General features: G+C 36.0%; 1 protein-coding gene across 1 annotated transcript in view; it reads right to left on the reverse strand.

Moving 5' to 3' along the window:
- Positions 1-740: 740 nt before the first annotated feature.
- The window catches only part of LOC148270862 (rho GTPase-activating protein 6-like), a gene marked incomplete at its 5' end in the record, with an annotated part of 34,040 nt that continues 12,742 nt past the window's right edge, over positions 741-22,038 (reverse strand). The window contains 6 exons of the mRNA XM_088242121.1: positions 741-1,433; positions 2,366-2,506; positions 2,843-3,031; positions 4,400-4,505; positions 6,127-6,270; positions 7,787-7,937. Coding sequence (XP_088098247.1) covers positions 1,277-1,433; positions 2,366-2,506; positions 2,843-3,031; positions 4,400-4,505; positions 6,127-6,270; positions 7,787-7,937 — 888 coding nt within the window. The remainder of the gene's footprint in view (positions 1,434-2,365; positions 2,507-2,842; positions 3,032-4,399; positions 4,506-6,126; positions 6,271-7,786; positions 7,938-22,038) is intronic.

The raw sequence follows: 22,038 nt of genomic DNA on the forward strand, positions 1-22,038 counted from the left end.
GGGAGTAGTGTGGCAACATTACTCCCCATGCCGCACGTCATGCTCCTCGTCGTGCCCACCGCTCCCTATTTTGTCGGTTTTTGAGCGCGAGTCAAAGGACCGGCAATATGAGCGCGAGTGGTTGGCCACATAATCGCGAGGTCGCATTACGCATGTATTACGCATCGAGCGCTTACACAAGACACGCGGCATTTTTTAATGATGTATATTTCTTTGTATAACATTGATATAATTAACTATACTAAAAACGGATAGCGCGCACGCTGTCACAGTTTCATCGTCCATTGTATAGAAAGACAAATGACAAGTGCGGAGTGTCGAGATTAATTGCGCGAGTAGAGCAGTGTGTGGGCGGAGAGGGCAACATCGGGCGAGAGGGCGGCAGCGCGAGGAGCATGAGCATGAGTAGCGCAAGGAGCATAGATAGTGTGGCGAGTGGTCAAGCAGTTCAAACCGTAATTCGTGGATTTTCGCCATGGCAACCGCTGACTTGTGAGAAGGTGCATTGTCTTGGTGAAACATTTTTTTTCTTTCTCAAAATGTGGGCGTTTTTCCGCAATTTCTGTCTTTAACTTATCAAATGATGCGTAGTATGCTCCAGGAATAATTTTTTTAGGTAATCGATAAAAATAACCCCATAACTTTCTCAAAAAACTGTCGACATCACTTTTCCAGCCAAAGGAACAGATTTTGCCTTTTTTGGGGCCGATTCCACCTTTGCAGTCCGCTGTTCGAACTGATTTTTTGATTTTGGAGTAGCATGGTGAATCCAAGTTTCATGTACCGTAATTAATCGAGGCCAACCATTTGGTGAACTTGGGCGATGTTATTTTCAGTGGTTGCAGATTTTGGCCGTCCCAAACGTTCATTGTCATCCAAGCTGGTATGTCCACGTTTAAATTCAGCTGCCCAAAATTTTACTGTGGTATACGATGAAGCAGAGTCTCCCGTACACAATGTCTCTATTTTTACAAAAACTCTTATAGAAACTCACTCTAACGACTGTCAAAAAATTACTACGCGTCCAAAACGGCCGAAAATTTTATGGGTATCTTTCAACGCATGCGCAAACACATTCCCCAATTTTAGTTGACAAGTGCTGTCATCTTCATGTTGAGGTTGATAACATTTCAGACAACCCTCGTACAGCGCGACGCGTTTTGTCTTGTTAGGACATTAGTAAACTAATCTAAATATGTATTTATGAAGTATCAAAGATGGTTTCACAAAGAAACTATAATTGATTGATCACAATTGAGATGGAGGAATTTTAATTTCAGCACTGACAAAATGGGCGTTTATTAAAGTACCTTGTAATGATGGTCATAGTGGAAGAAAGTGATCCACTACTGCTATCCTGCCTTTGTTCTTCTCTCCAGCGTTTTTTACTGCTAGATCTAGCTTCCCTTCCTCCTCGTTCTCTCTCCCTTTGTCTGGTGAAGTAAAATTTCCATATTAGTATTATTTTTCAAAATAAAGTCAAAGAACTTACAAATTATGTATATTTAAACAAAAGCATTTTGCTCTATTGGAGAAATAACATCACCAATTTCAACGATTGAAAAATCTTCAGAGCTTCCTACTCAAAATCCCGAACCATTATCTTGAGAGCTTAATAGACAAACGCAATAATATAATTGAATTGAAAAAAAATAAAATTAATTACTGTAACTACGTAACTTCAAAATCAGCATTGTGGCAATTGTTTTTTATTTAATAATTTATTATTAAATAAAAAACAATTATAAGAAAAAGCATTTTGTAATAAATCGGAGATGAGTCACTAATACATTTAAAAGTTTACCAATCTGACGTATGTGGTATATAAGAGAACCGAATATACGGTTGTCTCAAACAATATTTACGTCTCACTCTCGATGCCATAGCTATATTCGCGAACGAGAGAGACAAATTCACGCGTCACGCAGGCCAGTACTAAAGTAACCTGTACCACTGTTACAGTATGCCAGTTTTGTGAAGTTGCTTTCGGACCTTTGCTAGGGCCGGTTTCTCTGTTCTCGCTGCGAACGTCAGCCAGTGGCTTTTTTATGTTTTTAGCGATCAGATTAAAAATATTATCGCTTTTGACTTCAACTATACATGACAAGCAATGACTCATTAATTTTCCATTTTTCAGATTTAAAACCTCTCATTATTTGCTTGTGCATTGAATACACAGCAATTCGCAGTGCAAGAGTAAGAAGAAAAGAAAGTAACATAAATATTGCGCCATATATAACGGCTATGATGATTATCATTGAGTATGAAGAACCTGTAGATTCCACTTCTACTGTAGCTAAATAAAGTAAAGTTTCAACAAATGATTAAAGATGATTTTCGTATGTTTTTGGAATTGCGTTTGTACCTGAAGGTCATGCCAACATTAGGCCCTCCCATAGCTGCAGTCTGGTGAAGGCACTCCTCTCTACTCCACACACGGCGTTGTGAAGGGGGACTGCCCTGGCTGTCACTATCTGCTCCTCCACTCTGACCACCTTCCATCAGCCTGTCGACATCCAAAAATGATGGCTTTAAAAGTTTGATGATGACATTTTAAAATCTCTGGTCAAGTCAGATCCTCAGATAACCATTAAGGAATTATTGCTGAGGCTCAAATCCCCATGGTCAACTGAGCAGTTACATTTATAACTATATATTGGAAAAGAAAATTTGGTAGAAAATGGTTATGTAGGCGATCTTGTTCCTTTCTCCCACTCTATGGATACAGATAGGAGCTTCTTGCTAATATCCGTGGCCCTGTTCTAGGTCCTGTCGAATATTAAGGCTTTTAAAAAGTTGTGTAATCATTCCGGAAAATTGATCATGAGATTCATGGACTCACTCGTTGTTCCTCATGGTGGTAGCCAGGAGTCTCCCAAGTAAGGCGTCCAGTACGGCAGGTTGTGTGGTGGCCAACTGCAGACAGGCCTCGTGTCGGAGTTCAGCGTCAGCCGTAAACATGTTGTCCCTGAGCTCGATGAGGGACCGAATTACGTTGATCACGTCTATTCTGTCTTCTGCTCTTTCTGCACTGGAAATATAAAAAACATTGGTTAGTTTTAAATTATTATTTTATATCAACATAAGAATACTGTTTTAAAGATCGCTGTCTAAATTTGAATACAACATAAGTTACTAAATGACAAGTTTTCAGGAGACAATAAAAACTTCATAAATCAGTAATTTTGGGTAGAACATTTTTTTGTAAATCAATATTTTATTTTTACATGGTTTTTGAGTGTTTTGTTCAAACAAATGTAAAATACTGTACTACTGACCACTCACTGACTTATGCTGTATTCCAAAGGAAATACAATTTCTCAGAAAAACGCATTAGGCCCGTTGTTACAACCGTTTTTGCAACGAATGTGTACCCGTTTTTTCAGAACCTTTGTTAACCGTTTTCGAAACGGGTGTGTACCCGTTTTTACAGAACTTTTGTTAACAACCGTTTTTGTAATGTACAGTTTTGTATGGGCTTGTATAAATGAAAGGATCGTCAACAAGGACCCGTTTTCGCGATATAAAAGCGGACGTTATTAACGGGACTTATTAGAAACATGTGTTTTATCTCTTTTCTGTCGACAATTTATTCGTTAAAATCAATGCTCCGCAACCGGTATGCCTTGAGCCGATTCAGTAGTGATGAAGTCAAATAAGACAATATTCTAACTTTTGCAACCAATGCAATAAATTTTATAGAAGCACTGTCTATGAGTATGTTTTCTCTTAACGTTTGAGGCTCGTCTACTTTCCGCCTAACCGATATTTATGGTCTCCAAATTCAACCTAATGTACATTAAAATAAATGTGTTTTTTGCTTGCAGCATGTGTAGTCTGAAGAAGTGGGACTAAATTAATAGATTAAAGACGTTATATGCATTGCACATTTGCAAAAAAACTGTACTTTGGATAAGGGAGCAAACGTTTACCTAACCTGCAAAATTGCCTCTACCTCCATCATCCATTTTTTAACAGTCTTATTAAATATTTTATCGTGACTTACCATCGTAATAGAAAAAGGAACCATGTTTAAAAAAAATAATTGAAAAGGCTTTTCAGAAGGCGGGAAAGAGAGAATGTGGAAGGAAGTAACAAAAAATACACCACAAGACCAAGACTAGTAAAAATCCTTCTTGGATTTTTTCCTGTAATTGGAGGGAATTTTTAACTTGCGACGCCAGTTTCACAGTTGGCTGACTAACAAACTGCACCACAGCATCTGACTAAAGATTTTGATTGCATAATACAAACTCGTTATGAGTTTGTGTTTGTTTGAGTTGTCTTTGTGTTGCGGATCTTGTAATTCTACTAGTTTGTGGTGTGAGCATGAGTGTTTTTGAATGCGAAAGTCAGAATTGTTTCGGTGTCATACGTTGTAATTATTTATATTGATTACCTCATTTCTTTCCCCGCACTTCCGGGTTTGATGCAGTGGAGAATATTCGGAGCAAACACTGTGGCCAAATTATTTGTGTCCATTTTGTTTCCAGTTACATATTCTCCTGTAAAAGAATTAAAAAATATAAATCATTGTAAATATCAAGTGGTACAAAAACATGGAAAAAAAACCACATGGGAATTTTAAATAATTCTTTAATTGGAAGGGAAAAAAAAACATCTTAATTCGAAGATTTTTTAAATTTTTATTTTTTTATTAATTAATTTTATAAAAAGTTCATGTTTTTGTAAAATTCTAAACAAATCTACTTTTACACGTGTAGTAAATGTTATCACTGCAACTCTCCAAAAAAAGAGACGAACTCTTGTCCTTGGAGAGTAACTTACACTGTTTTAATTGTCTATTTATAGGAGTTTTATTAATTTTAAATATGAGCACATGAAAAAGAAAAATATAGGATATATTATGAAAAAACATAAAACAATAATACATTCATACTGATTAAACTTTAATGTTGTTTTTACACGTGTTCAAAAAATTTCTTCAGATTAACTTTAAGTTTATTTATTGATTTATTATTTTTAATAGTTTTTAATTCATTGGGAAGATTGTTATAATTTTTTACACCTTTGAAGACAAAGCTATTTTGACCATGACTTGTGTGGAATTTAGGAATTTTAATATTATGTTGGTATCTGAGTGACTTATTCATTTCAAATTCTTTTATTTTTTCTTCTTTATAAATTTGTATAATATAATTTATTTTATAAAGAGTGTCTACTGTATGAACCTTATATATTTTATTTAGACTTTCCGTATTGAATGTTAAGGGTTTCTTTAGAATTACTTTAATAATTAATCTTTGTACTATTTTAAGAGGGTTTAATATATTGGCATATGCACCACCCCATCCTAAAATACCATATTGTAACAAATATTGTACAATTGAGTAATAAGCTATTTTTAAAATTGATTTAAAACATATTCCTTAATCTAATAAATATGTATGTCCATTTTCTAATTCGTTTAACTAGTTCATTAATATTGTCTTTCCATTTTAAGTTTTGGTCTATGTATACACCAAGATACGTATTTAATTTTATCTGTTGTATCAAGTACTGAACATGTAAGATCGCAGTTAGTTTTGTTAGAATTCCTTTGGTGAATAATTATTTTCACTACTGAATCTAAATTTGTTTTGTTAATAAAAAATGGGATGATTTTTGTCTTTTCCGTATTTAAAGATAATATGTTTTTGGAAAATCATAATTTAAATTTATTTAGAAGGAAACATATATTTTAGTTTTGACCACGTCTTGTGGTTCCCACAGGCTTCGTTGTGACCAACTTCATTAGACATGAAGGGGCTAAACAAGTTTTCATATTATAAACAAATGAAGGTGGAAGTTTACAATGTTTTAAAAAAAGTGGGTTGAAACTAAAAATAACAAGAAAGTTAAGTTAAAAAAATCATCATCATCATCATCCCCCTTTCTGCACCCAGGGGTGCTATTCCGAATCTTCACGCGGGGGTAGGGAAGAAATAAATAAGTGTGGCCATTATACAAGCAAAGTGTCATCACACTAAAAAAATAAAATTCCCCAAATTAACCACTTTCTAGGGGGTAGAAAAGATTCAAAATACCACTCCAGGTAGCTTCAAACTTCCTTAATACTTAATTCACATTTAATTCAATTTGTATTTATTTATATGAAGTTCTTACCGGAAGGTTCTTGTTTGTCATCACAATTATCGGCTACCTCCCCGAGGAAGAAAAGGAGAGCCTTCAGGGTATCCTGATGGGCAGAGGGAAGAAGTAATACTAAGAGTTGGAGTGCTTCTTGTTGCAACCGTCTGTTCCTTATTTCTGAAATATCATTCATTCATACATGAATTATTGGGCAAAGCGTGTCGTCGCCGCTCAGGTGGTAAAAAAAAACTAAATAGTAATTGCATTAAACTGGTTAAAAATAAATTTACTTTCTTAAAACTATAAGAAATATAATTAGCCTAAAAGAACTTGTAAAAATATATTATGCAATAAGTCAATCAGTTTTGGAATATGGAATAATTGGATGGTGATGTACAAATGACACATTGATCAAAAAAATAATCACTGCACAAAAAGCTTTAATAAACAATATTTTAAGAGTCCTAATCAGAACAAGCTCCCTCGGTATATTCGTAAATCTTAATGTAACATCTGTAAAACAACTTTATGTAAAAGCTCTGTTACTGTACGCACACAAACATTATTATCTACCTTCTATAACTCATTTCACAAATACAAGAGTCTCCACCCTGATGCTGCAAAAATAATAAAAAAAGAATACAACCTTCGGTCAAAGAGGATTAGCCTACTACTTGGTTAAAATGTACAATCTACTTCCATTGTCCATAAGGACGATTAGTAAGTACTCATAATATAAAATTGATATTGAGATATGGATAATGAAGGTAGGTTGCGCACGGATCGATGAGTGGATCAAGCCAAATAGGTAAAAATTTGTGTCCTGATTATAAAATTTTGTCTACAAGTCTATATAAATTTGTTATGTTTTTTAGGATTATTTTAGTTTATATTGCTTATTATGTTTACGATATAATTAGGTTAATTACGTTTTTATTTTTTTATTATATTAACTATGTTAAATAACTAATTTAAGGCATGTTTCACTTATTGTAAAATGTTTCCCTCGGCACGAGACAACTCAGTGATTATTATATATAAAAAAAATGCAAACATTGTAAATATATAAATAAATTAGCGGACCCGACAGACGTTGTCCTGCCCGAACATTGGCTTGCCTGCTATCATCTTGGAAAAATACTTTTCATCTAGGTACTTGTTTGCGATTAAATTCCAAAACTAAAAATTGTTGATATTCAAAAAATATTTAATTAAAGTAGGTACTGTTTATGGTTGAATTCCAAAACATAAAATAAATATTTTTTCAAATATGGCATTCTTTTTGCAAACGTCAAACTCCGGTCGTCTCACCAACAAAGTGGTGTACTTATGTAGGAATACGATTTTTTTAAATGTATTGAATTTAATATTATTTTAGTGTTACCAAAAATCTAATTAAAAGAAATAAATGGGTAGAAATTATAAGGAATTTGAGGATAGAATCGGATTGAGATTCACAGATCGATGAATAAAACATTTATGCTCCTAACTTTTTTTTACATATTCGATTGAAGATTTAAAATATCTACGAAGACGCACAGCTCAAAAATCTATATTTCTCTGAAAACTGCACGTAAATCGGTTAGGCCGTTTAGGAGGAGTTCGGTGACATCACACGTACAGAAGAATTATATATATAAAGATAAATAAATTACATAAAACTAGGAAGATGGCGGGTAGATTTTAGACTCACTTTGCGTTTGCAGGAATGCTTGGTAGAGGTCCCGACACAACAGCGGGTCGGGAAGGTCTCTGAGGAATTCCTTGAGTAGGGTGGCCACGTCGTGGGGGCACGTGTCTACCTCCAGAGGGCCCTCCTTGCCGCAGTCCCATTCCTCGCGTAACTGAAAACACCCTATTTGTAAGTCTCAAAATCACCTCCTTGGCTCTGCTGAGATGTCAGGGGCATATGGTATTAGAATATTAGGGGTTTTGCGGGTATTGGACTGTTGGTATTATATCAATAAATTATGGTTTTAGTTCAGAATCGGATTATTCTGCCGTGCAGAGCCCAAACCGCTGTAACTCTCATTTTGTAGTTTATTTATTAATTATATTATACATACATTTGTTAGGGACAGAGACACAGTTTATAGCGACACAATCAGGAACGACCCATGTCTGTGAACTTGCTCCGACTCGCTAGAAAATCCGTGTTGAGTCGGGGCACTTGTAATGCATTCATAACTACATTCACACACATATATACATATTTATTCGCACATACGTATTTGTATTATATTTTATACATATATATTAAGTTTATACACATCATTGATACTTTATACATTATTACATTTTACATTTATAAATACATATTAATCATTTACCAGTTAGCCCACATTTGATCGCAGAAATCCTTTCCCGTTCGAGCAAACCAGTTACTCAAACCAGATTTGAATTTCGAAAATGACTCAGATTCCTTTGTTACCTGATCTAGTAAATTAATAATTCTTGGACCTACCACAGAGAAATGTCTCTTAGCCAAAGTTGTTATACTTTTTGGTACGAAGTAATTTACTTTTGAGGAATATCTTGTTATTATTTCCTGTTGTGTTCTTTGTTTACTACTTGTGGTCCAAAAGTTGATCAGACATGACCTATAATAGATTTTTCTAATTGAAAGGACTTTGGCCTCTTTAAACAATAAATCCGATGAAAAGGTAGGAGGATATTTGAATATTATTTTTAGTATGTTTTTTGGGTTATCATGAGCGGTCTGTAGATTGTCTGAAAACAACCACCCCATCCTGTTATGCCATATGTTGCCACTGATTGAAAAAGTGCGAAATACACCGAACGAAGAGTGCTGAGGTCTAACACATTTCTTAGGTTGTAAAATACAAATATAGGTTTTCTTAATCTATCAGTTGTCGTGTCTTTATGAGATTTCCAGCGAAGATGTTGGTCAATGACTACTCCCAAATATTTTATATAGTTATTTATTTCATTTCATTTATTTATTTTTTAGTTACATTGAAAACATTACAGAGTATTCAATTCATTCGCAATACAATACAAAATATACACATCAGATTTATTTAACAGAAAAGAGAAAAAAAGTCACGTAAAATGGACATACATATTACAATTTCGATATTGCCTTCGTAAGAGAAATCCCACTGTCATGAAATATATCGACATTCTAGGCGATACGATTGAATAACACGATTGCTATACTTACCGGCATAACCATTGGCAGCTTGGTTCTGCATCGTGGTCGGTAGAACAACCTGTGTTGCCTTTGTCGAAGATGTCAGGGACAAATAGACCGAATTCATTCAGAATATCGGAATTATGTATGCGACCACCAATGAGTTGAAAAAAGTGATCACCCAAATGAATATCCCTTCTTACCAATAATGATTGGTACGAGTAGCCCAGCATTCCTAGTAAGAAGTCAGTCGGGAAAAGCCACGGGTAATATCCATACTCCCTGAGATACAGAGCAGGGTACGATATGACAAAACATTTAGAGACATAGAAGAACAATTTGTTTCGTTTACTCCATTGTATAATATTTTGAATGTCGAACTGGAGTTTTAAACAGTCTAAAGGAGTTTGTATTGATTCGTAATTGTCATTTAAGAGGAGTTTGTATTGATTCGTAATTGTCTTTAAGTGTATCAAACTCTTCTTTCACAACAACTGGAAGGTTGTAAATGAAATACGTAACTACACTGTACTTACAGTAACCCGGCAGTAAATAAAATACATCGGGCTTAAGAATGAGACTGCCGACTTTGTAGAGTGTCGTCTCTATCGCAGGAGTTCGGTATTTGTATGCATGTACGACAAAAACGACGTCCTGCAAATCCGCAGTTTTCCGATTACGCCGGCAGTCTCTTTCTTAAGTACGATGTACTTTATTTAATGCCGGCTACTGTGCTTCTTTTTTTAACGAATAGTATATTTCATTATTCTATGTCCGCTTCCCAGTCGGAGCATATGGTGTCCACAAAGATCCTCCAAGCATCTCTGTCGGCTGCCAGCTCCTGTGCATCCTCCCAAGTCAGGTTCGCGTCCCGTAGTTCTGACATGAATTGTCAGCAGTGGACGTCCAGGACGTCGAGATGCCTTGTTGACGTCGAGAGCTTGGCGTCGAGAACCTGATGCCCCGCAAGCGCGGTTAAAGCTCTCAGGAGGCATCCGCAGCACATGGCCAAGCCAACCGTATCGCCTCCGTTTGATGATAGTTGTTACCGGAGTTTGCTGCCTCCGTTCTCTTATTACTTCATTCCTCACAAAGTCAAACCAGACGACAAGACCAGACAAATAAATATATATATAAAAAACCACTAAATTCCGTCTGAGTTTTCTTTTATCTTGTAAGTATCAAATCCAAGTTAGATAAATTAACTAATTAATTAGTCTACATTATGTTCGTTCATTTTTTTTTTACTACATAAAAAAACTACATAAAATAAAGTAATCTGCTAATTAAACTTCAATATCAATGCATAGATGGCGCTTCCAACTCGCTTGTGGATGGGTTCTTGATTCGTAGCATATATACAAAAACCAACAATGTTACCTGGTGTGGATATTCGCTAAATAAGCGTAATGGGGAATGTTGTAGTACCTACATAAAGTGGCCACTTAACCCAGCCAATGACAGGTCATAAGCCCTGTAAACGCTCGAATATCCATAATCCTGAATCTTGAATTTGAAAAAATTCTACCTCATCTCTGTAGGGATATAAATAAAAAAATGTTCGTTCAAGTGAAAGTGTATTATTGGGAAGAAAAAATAGTTAAAATTTACTTTAAAGTTCTAATCTAATCAGAAATTTGACAGTACACAAGTATAGGTCTAGTAGGCGCTTGATTGTTTGAATCAAAACGAATTATTTTGGCGAGAGGAGTTTTTCCAACATTCTTCGCAGCTAATTAATATCCCAGACGGTGCGTTGTAAATTGTAAATGATGATCCGACAATGCAGCCATGTTTTGTATCAGTCCAGCGCGCAGCGTTGTTTACAATCTGAAAAGGTTACGGTTCAAGCCTGGCGTCTCCATAATATATATTGCCGTATGGATTTCAGAATATATTCGGCGTTGACGCCGTGCCAAGCGGCCTCTCCGTGCCAAGAGAGACCGGTGCCGAAGAGAGACGGTAGTCAAGGAATTTCCCACAACACGGGGAAACTACACGACGGAAAAGATAATAGTTATAATACAATACGGCAGTATTCCTATGTGCGTTTACATCAGGCGCGTGCGGTTAATACTATCAGTAGGGATGCTGACAAAAATCATGCTTTTATATTAAGTGGGTGTGATAGTATATACAGGTGTTCTTTAAACCTTGTCACATCTGAAACCACGATGATTAGTATGGGCAAGAAGACATATTGGCATATTAAAAAAAATATTTAGAACGAAGAAAATTTGTAAAAATAAAATATTAAAAAGAACAATTTTTTATTTTTTAAAATTTTTTCATTAAAATTTTTCTGTTTTCTTACAATAAACATAATAATAAAATAGAGTATTAAAAAAAAAACATAATTACATATCAACGAAATACATATTAATAGTAAAATAGTAAACAAAAAATCCCACAAAGGCATGGCCTGTTCGTGGGTAGGTAAACAAGAAAATATTAATGAATTTTTGCTCCTATAATAAACAATGGACCGTTAGAAAGAAAAAAATATAATATTCTGTAAAAGATAATATGGTATTTTATTTTTATAGTAATTAAAAAAGGAAATAAAAAATATTTTAAAAAAGCACAAAAATATTCCTTATAAGGGCAACAAAATAAATCATAGAAAAAAAGAGTTCATATCTCCAGGATAGAGCATGTTTTTTAAAAGAAAAAATTTTTTGAAAGTTTGGAATCAATGAAATATTATCAGTAAAAAAAGAATTAAAAATTTTTGGGCCTATAAAATATGCATGTCTCTGTGCGAGCCTCGTTTTACAATGTGGTATTTCTAACACACGATTCCTTCTTTGACTTGATCTATTTGAATTACCAAATGGTTGCTTACTTCTGCAGGGGAGAAGCGAGGGGGGCGCGGACGCGTGGTTAACGGTGTGTCAAACTCTCCCCTCCCCCATCCCCCCTCCTCGTTTCTCTCCTGCAGAAGTTAGCAACCATTTGTTTTTTTAATATTTTATTTTGTAAAATTTTATTCGTTCTAAAAAAATATTTTAATGTGCCAATATGTCTTCTTGCTTATACTGATCATCGTGGTTTCGGATGTGACAGGGTTCAAAGAACACCCTGTATAAGTAGCAGGCGCGTGCGGTGACTTTTATCATTTGGGATGCTGCCAAAAAATCAGGTTGTACTGTTAGTAGATATTTATTTATTTGGGAAAAACAACAGTTTTTACATATAATTCATATAGAAAATAAGGTTACACTGTTACTTAAATTTAAAAAACCGGCAATAACCATTTTCCACGACTATGTAAGTTAAAAAAAAATAATATATTTTTGCACTACAACAGGCCAGGAGGCCCAATTACAGTGGTGAATTACATCACAGTAGGTGAGAAAAGGAAATAAACATTACAACACCTAAAACAAGACCCGAGATAGCCGTTCTTAGATTTAGGCCAAATGTCAATTCAATTCAATTTTCAATTCAATTTATTTATTTTAAATATAACATATACATTACAAAAATATATTCAATACGTACATATTATAAAAAGGGAAAAAAAATACACGAAAGAGACTCATGTCAAAGGAGTCGAAGAATCCTGCTCCGGAAAACCCCTTCGGATACATGAAACAGATCAATATCCAGAGCGATGTTGTTCAACATAGCGGTAGCTCTTCCAACAGGCATAACCATAGGCAGGTTGGTCCTGAATATCGGAATATGAAACAATCTATGCTGACGCTGTCTTAGGTAATTATCAGGAACATACAAACCAATGCTCATCATAATTTCAGAATTATCGATCATACCGCGCAACAATCGATAAAAATGTGTGGTCAAATACACATTCCTTCTAGTCTCTAAACTGTTGTAGCCAAGCATACCCTGGAGAAACTCGGTCGGGTAGAGCCAAGGATAATACCCGCACTCTCTCATGTAGAGATATCTCAGAAACTTCTTTTGGATTTTCTCTATCATAAGAGAGTACTTCAGTTCATGTGGCCCCCAAATCATCGAGCCACTCTCGAGTCTACTTCGCACCAAGGAGTTGTAAAGAGTTCTCAGTACGCGGGTATTTTCGAAAACCCTGGCAGTACGCAGAACAAATCCTAACATCTTCAATGCATTACCACTGATTGTCTCTATGTGTTCATGAAATGTCAGAGTGCTTACAAATCTAACGCCCAGATCCTTAACATTCGATGTTCGTATCAGATTCTGGTCATTCATTTTGTAGCGAAAAAAAAGAGTTTTTTGGGCCCTAGTGAAGGACGTGACCGAACACTTGGAAACATTAAACCCAAGTTTGTTTCGCCTTCCCCATTCAGATATATTAGATATATCCGCTTGGAGAAGACGAAAATCGTCAGAAGTTGTCACCTTTAAAAACAGTTTTAAGTCATCCGCAAACAACAGAAAACGCGAGTTCAAAATTACATTTTTAATATTATTAATGAAAATTGAGAACAACAATGGACCCAGGTTAGAGCCTTGCGGGACACCCGAGAAAGTATGGAAACACTCTGACGCGAATAGACCGTAGGAGACGTATTGGTTTCTGTTTTGGAGGTAGCTCGCCATTAATTTTAACATACCATCCGAGAAACCGATCTCATACAGCTTATTTAATAAGACATCATGGTCGACAGTATCAAAGGCCTTGGCGAAGTCATTATATGAACAGTCTACCTGATGTCCTGCATCCAGAGCTTCCGTGACGTAGTTTGTAAAAACCATTAGATTGGTTTCAACCGAGCGGCCTTTCCTGAACCCATGTTGTTCATCAATAATAAATGGCTCTACTCGGGAAGTGACAATTCTACATATGATAATTTCAAATACCTTCGCTGGTGCAGAAAGAACAGCTACAGGTCTGTAATTTTCTACTGATGACTTAGATCCACTTTTATGTATAGGTGTTACTTTTGACGTCTTCCATGTTTCTGGGAAGACCCCCGTATTAAAAGAAAGATTATACAAAAAACAGAGGGGTTTTTTGATCAGTTCCACACAACCTTTTAGGAAGAATGTCGGAATAAAATCTGGTCCGAGAGAATTAGTATTACTTAATTTTTTGATAGTGTCGGCCACATCCTTCTCATTGATATTTTGAACATCAATAAACTGTGCACCGGTCTGTGAACATTGCTTAGCAATATTAACATCTAGAAGCGGAGGTTCATTGCTATATACTGTTTTAAAATGACCTGCAAACGCTTCAGCTATGTTTGCACCTCGAACCAATTTTTCACCCCATGTCATGGAATCAACACTCCCACCATCCGCCTTTTGTGACCTTATATAGTTCCAAAAGGTATTAGGATCATGAAGAATGTTGCTTCCCATGTTGGAAATGAACTCCCGGTACGCCAATCGAATGCTACGTCTTACGACAGATCTGTAACACCCAAACATCTCATAATCACCGCGACAGCCAGAAGCTTTCCACTTTTTATGATAGAAATGCTTAGTCTGTATGTTTCTAACAATGTCCCTAGAAAACCACTTCGGATATCGCCTCCCACCAGTAGCCTGAGATTTTCTAGGGAAGCAGGAATCAAATACACCTTCAACAATACAATAAAAATATTGTACCGCTTCATTTACATCTGATATTTTATACATCTCGCCCCAGTCGATACCGTCCATGAGAGAGTACAGTCGGTCGAAGTCGCCTTTATGAAAATTCCATCCTCTTTGACTAACCGTACCCTCCGCGGGAACTCTGGATCGATGGGGGCGATCTGCAATCAGATTGTAACAAAATTCAAGTGCGGGGTGATAATTATCTTCTCTTGTAAGAGGTGATAATGACCGAAACACACCAACAACTCTTCTACTGAATATTAAGTCCAGCGTTCTACCCCTAGAGTTCAAAATATAATTATACTGCGAAAGACCCAACACCGAGCACAAAAAAGTGAGGTTAGCCTCTATACTTTTAATGTTTTTTGCTGAATGCATGTTAAAGTCCCCCAATATAATGACACTTTTGTCCCGAAGTAGCTCTAAACTGGACAATACCCTGTCAAAGAACAGTTGATATATATTCGTCTCACTCGCCGGAGGGAAATATAATACACAAATGAACGTAATATCGAGATCGTATGTCAGTTTTACCCAGAGATCTTCATTGGACGTTTCTAAAACAGAAAAACGCTCGACTTGCAAGTTTTTTCTATTTCTCACAGCCAATAAACATCCCCCACCCTGCCTGTGGCCACCACGATCTCGCCTTACTACTGTAAAGTTACTATCAAATAATTCAGAGTCGAAAACGCCATCGTTTAACCAAGTTTCGGTTAATGTTATAACATCAAGGTCACAGGCCGAAACACTGTTATAAAAATCTTCGCGTTTCGTTTTCAACCCGCGAATATTCATGTAATAAAAATTCAGTTGTACTATCGCGATCTAGTCACTTTACCGAGGGAAGTCGCGGCGCATCTCGCGGTTTTGCATCCCACTCTTTAATATACGACTTTCGCGGCCAATTTTCGCTTTGCAAAATTGCATCTACAGCATTTTTCGGAATTCCGATTTTAAATGACGAGTAGTCACCCCGCGATTTGATCTTTGTCACATGAAATGAGGCGGTACTCACCAATGAGGTTAAATAAGAGGACATATCGTCGCTCGTAGTGTCCTTATGGAACGGATAGAAGTGATAAAACTTATCCTCTTCCCTCCGCTTTCCCAAGGTACCCCGAACGACGACACGCCCTTTATTTTTAACAGTCTTCCAATCTTTGGAAGGAGACACTGATACACTGGGGAGAACTGCAGCCGCCGACTCCATTGTTGGGGGAACCATCACCGAAGTATCGCTGGGAACATTCCTCGAACTGGCGGCAGCTGCGGCATAGTTGATAGTGATGGGCGTGCTGGGTGATCGGGGAGCTGATTGCGACGGAGGCTGCATATCTCCCTCAGAAGAAAAGTTTTCAGATGTATTTTTGGCCTCCACCGGTATAACCGCCTTCGACATCGCACGTGTCATCATCTTTGTTTTTGTTGACGCCGTGGGTGCAATGTTATCGGTACGCATGCGTGGAGTTGTACGCAATTGCCGAACATTGTCGGAAACTTCCGAGCAGCTAGGTGCGGACGGCACTGGTTCGATAGTGATGGTGGGGCAGGGCGGACAGGGGCTCGCGGGGAGCCTGGCCGCACGCGGTTGCCGAACACCACCGGAGATTTCCGAACAGCTTGACGCAAACGGCTCTGATCCGGTAGTGACGGCGGGGCAGGGCGGAGAGGGGCTCGCGGGGAGCCCGGCCTCACGCAACTGCCGAACATTACCGGAGATTTCCGAACGGCTAAGTGCGGATAGCGCTGGTCCGATATCAGCGGCGGCGGTAGGTTGTAATTTATCACTTTTGGATTTAATCCACATCAAAATACTATCCAATTTACTGGAAACGAAACTTTCCAGCACTTCAATTCTCTCGGTGAGAGCACGAATGATTTTGTCAGATTCAGACATGACATTAAAACGAAAGACAGCGCGTAACAAAAAAGGCGTGCACTCCGTGCAACGAACGATGACTCGACTCCAATCATACGCTCTTTCAAACTTTATGCTAAAAGTTATAAATTGGATGCTCTTATCTCTCCGAGTTTCGTAGGAGAAATCTAAAACTATGAACCTAAAGCGCGTGCGCAAAAATTCGAACGTTTACTATAGGAACTACACGCAACTCGACAAGCAGCATCCCGCGTACACAACTAATACTATCAAGGACAAGATACCTAGATATTCAGAACGTACGTTGGTAAAGGAAATACGCATACGTAGCTAGTAGCTAGGTATGTACGTATACTGAAAATATTAGTTGAATCGCGTACACCCGAACGTTCTCAGTGAGAATTTTAGGAATAGGTACATATTTGTAGATTTTATTTCGTATTTATAATGGTTTTTTTTTTGTAAAATACATATGAAATAGTTTCAAAGGATGCGCCGCATCCACATTATCTATGTAGATACCTAATTAAAATAAATATAGCAAATAATAACTTTTGTAAAGTGCGCTTGAGGTATTATACTGTGAAAATGACCTTATGTAAGTTTTCCATTATAATCTCTCTCTCTCCGATGGCGCTACAGTCCATATCGAGCTTTTGCTTCCTGCAACTTTTGCCTCCAACTCTGTCTGTCCTCAGCCACCGTTTTCTAATTTGCCACCTGGAAAAACTGCGCTGCATCCTTTCTCACTTTACCCTTCCATCTCAGCCGGGGTCTTCTCACTGATCTCCTTCCACCCGGGTGTCCGCTCATTAATCCTTTAGGAACACGTGAATCAGGCATTCGCTGTACTTGTCCGGCCCATCTTAATCTGAGCAACTTCATATGTGCCAAGATGCTGGTATATGTCGTACAGTTTTTTGTTATGCCAAATGCGCCACTGATTATTCACTCTCACTGGTCCGCAGATTCTTCGGAGTACTTTTTGTTCAAAAGTGTCCAGCATCTCAGCCATCTTTACTTTCAGTGTAAGAGCTTCACATTCATATGCCAATACAGTACGTATAATTGTTTTGTACCTGGTAATCTTGGTTTTTCTGTGGACGTTACGTGATTTAAACACTGGCAGCAGAGAAAAGTATGTTTTTTTAGCTGCTGTGATTCTTTTTCTGATTTCTGCTGGATCCTCATTGTTCTCTGTCATACTGGAGCCCAGGTAGGTGAATTACTCGATCACTTTGAAGGAGCAATTATCTTTGTATTGGACACAGCCTCTTGTTCCGTGCGATGGGTTTCTGCTCTATGTCATCATTTTTGTTTTCTCAACATTGATTTGCAGTCCTACATCTCGCGCAGCTGTTTCCAAGGGATCAGAGACCTCTTTAATGGCTGTTATTGATCTCCCGACAATGTTGATATCATCCGCATATCCAACAAGTTGGCTACTCTGATAACAAATATTGGAGCTTGTGTCTATGAGAGTTCTTCTTATGACATGTTTGAGCACAATATAAAAAAGAGATGGGGCCAGGCCGTCTCCCTGTTTTAATCCCTGGGATACTGCGAATTCTTCCGTTAGTTCCCCGTCTATTTTGATCCGACATCTTGAGTTTGACATAGTTGATTTGACAAGTCGAATAATAATTAATAGTTTATGATACATAAATTAACGGAGCACAGGAGCAAGCGCGTCTAGCTGTGAAGCAGTTCATTTGGACAGTACCTAAAACTCAAGTTGTTCCAAAATTTTTGTTAAATTCCAACAACACTCCATTTAAAACTTTGTGCTATATGTTATTAAAGTCGTTTTTTCTTCGCATTACTCAAGTTGGATGCTCTTATCGCCGTGAGTCTCGTAGAACAAAACGACAACGCTATGAACTTTAATGCGCGTGCGTGGAAATTCTGTCATTTGTAATAAGACTGGATTCAAAATGAAGAGTAGTATCCAGATTCCAGCGTATCAAACGAATACTATCAAGGCCAAGGTACCTTGATGTAGGAAATACGCGTACGTATTTAGGTATGTATACCGAAAATATTGTTTGAAATAATTGTAAATTGCGTGCGCTCGAACATTTTCTGCGATAGTTTTAGGAATATTTTTGATGTTTTTTCAAATGCATAATTTTCAATAATAAAATGCATTTCTTATTTTCAAATATTCAAGGGATGCGCCGCCTCCACAGTCTGTATGTATAGTTTGTATGTGCAACCACATTTTGTATTTGACTTTTCGGCGGCAATTTTTTACTTTTAAGCATGTTTAAGTTTTGATAGATGAGTGCTTTCAAAAAATTAAATCGTCGATGAATTCAACCATAAACAACTGAATCACTTAAAATTACGTTAAAAATTAGATTAAAAAAAATTATAAAAAAGACAAAATGAAAGATATTTTACGTAATTATTATAGGCGTGCTCTGAAAATTTGTTGAAGATATAAATCTAAATATGATAACTCCATTTAATAATATATGTATTTGGATATTTTTTTTTAAGCACTAAAGTTCGTTTGAATTATCGAACCTTTTACATTTACTTTTGATATGACAAGCATAGATATATCTGTGGCTTGGGTCTATAAGGGCCAATGTCGTAAATCATAACATTACGGCAGAGTAATTTTACAACTATTTTGTGACATTATAATAAACTGTTTGACGTGTTTAAAACTATTTTCAATAAAAAACACTACCACATAGCGCACCCTTAGGACGAAAACGACGCAACTTTTTGGGAAAATGCAAAAGAAGAATGTAAATTGTGACACCTCCGTATTCTTTCGTCGATTGTTTCGTATTCTTCGAAGTAAGCACCAAATTTTGATTTAAAGATTATACCGAATGCTTTCAACTATGAATTCATAAAAAAAGCATAGTGAAAATAAATAATTATAAGTTTAAAAAAGACATTTATTTAATGAGTCATTATTAGATTGAAAAAAAAAACAAACCAAACCACTTTGATGAATAAGATAATGGCATAATTTTTATTAGGTCAGATCAGGTCACCAAACACATTTATTTATTTATGAAATGACATAAACGTAAATAAGTCATTAAGATTATCGATAGTTTAAATAATAAAATGACATTAACTTAAATAAGTCACTAAGATTATCGGTAAGTCGGAACGAAACAATCGCAAAGCTAAATTGGTCGTTTTAATATTAAAAAATAAAGTAAACATTCCATTTGTATTAGAATAAAATCGACTCAACCTGCCTTCGGTCACTATATGTTTGTTTGCGTTGCGTCCTTCACACAGCAATGTAAACACAACACCAATTGCGTCGCTTCCGTACTGACACGGAATTTAATTCTGTGATTCTCTGAGTAACAAAGAGACCGATGTAACGGTTTTGTCGTTTTTTTAATGCAGAAAGATGGACAGTGTTCATTGAAGTCGTTTTATGATCTTAACCCATTTTAAGCTTTTTTGAGTTAAGTCGATTTCGTCCTAAAGGTACGAAATGTGCATTCAAAATAGCAAACATCACGATACTAAGTTAAATAAAGCTATAAAATGTTGTGGTAAACAAATACTTTAGAAATAAATACTTTATGGCGACTTTCATGGAAATCGAACTCCCTACTTCTCAAAGCGGACAAAAGATTATTAAATACAACGTGTAAACAAGTTAAAGAAATGTAATACTTAAGTCGAGGTTGATAAATATGTCGCTACACGTCAGAACAGACATTGTATAACGATAGAGAAATGTATGTAATAATAAGTAGAGGGAAATTGACATATTTGTGCAGACGAGGTCAAACTACGAGTATAATTTTATTCGCGTTAACGTTATAAGATCTTCGGTGTGCAATTTCTGACAGTTAAATGTCATAATTACGAAGTTTATGCAATTAAATAGCCAAAATAACCATGCCTGTGAGTCGTTTGATTGCAAAACATGCCACGCCATTTCAAGAAGGGCTGACTCTTCGAAATAAATTCAGAACGAATTGGTAATATTTAAAAAAAAATGAATTGCACCGACAATGTTTAAAACTAGGAGTGGAAAAAACGAAAACATTGAAAGATTGGTTGCAGACTGGATTAAAAAAAGATTTTTTAAAATTATTAATAAAATATATGATAATGAACAAGATATTATACTTTATATATTATATTAGTTATAAAAAAACTCATTTAGGACGGTACATAAAAAGAAAACATTTTTGTGACAATATGTAATATCAGTTAATACAATCCGAAATAGTAAGAAAATATAATATTAGAAACATATTATTATAAATTAATATTAATGTTATATACTATCTTCATAAATGATGTTAATAACTATCACTATCAAAAATATTTAAGCAATATTTTTTATTTGCAACAGTTTTAGATTTGCTATTCGACTTTTAGTTTTTTAGTTCATCGGACAGATTATTAAATTAGGAATGGCCAACATTTTCCAAAGACTTTTTGCCATACTTCGTTGAGCGAAATTTAGATTAATACATAAATATTTTTTGAGTTTCGTGTATTTTTATTTTACACTTTATATACATTTACAATATATATACATAAAAGGGCGGGCATATTGCCTTAAGGCAATTTCTTCCTACCTACCCAAACCGTTCAGTTTGAGAAAATTATAAATACATGCACATATTGAATCTTACAATTTTATACAAAAATTAAAAACAAAGATTAACAAAATAAATATATATTTAACACTACACTATGAAGAGAGGAGAGGGGATGGGAAGGAAAGAAGAAGGATAAAGGAACAATTTAAATATTTAGATAGTGACATTTCAATCTTGACTTAAATGTAAATGAAGAAGGGGAGTCTCTAACATTAGTGGGTAGATTATTCCACAATCAAGCGGCTACTACTGTGAAAGAGGAGGCAAGAAAATTAGAGCGATGACAGGGTATTAAAAGGTTTCTCTCGTTACTAGAACGAAGAGATAGTCCGTGTTGTGAAAGGGGTTGGATGAGCTCTCTCAGATAAACAGGCGAAGTGGGATTATTTAAAATATTGTGAAAAAGTGATAGAATGTGAATGTTTCTTCTATGCCTGATACTGAGCCAGTGTAGTTGCGTGCGATACTCGGTTATGTGGTCAAATTTGCGAAGTATTGTATTGTGGTTATGAATATCATGATTAAATGTGTATTTTAAAATGCGTGAGCAGAAAAGTTTATGATATTCAAAATAGTGATTAATTTATTACTAATTTTTTTTTTCATAAATATTGTGTGTTCGTACTAATTAGCGTAAACCTATCTACGATATAATATATAGTATACAAAATAACTTAAATTAATTATATATGATTCCTAAATTCTTCACCCCCGCGCTTTCAATATTCCTCGAAAATAGGAAAACCTATCTT

The sequence above is a fragment of the Micrasema longulum genome, unplaced genomic scaffold (assembly GCF_059751315.1).
Source record: "Micrasema longulum isolate JH-2025_06_02 unplaced genomic scaffold, ASM5975131v1 h1tg003329l, whole genome shotgun sequence".
Lineage (NCBI taxonomy): Eukaryota > Metazoa > Arthropoda > Insecta > Trichoptera > Brachycentridae > Micrasema > Micrasema longulum.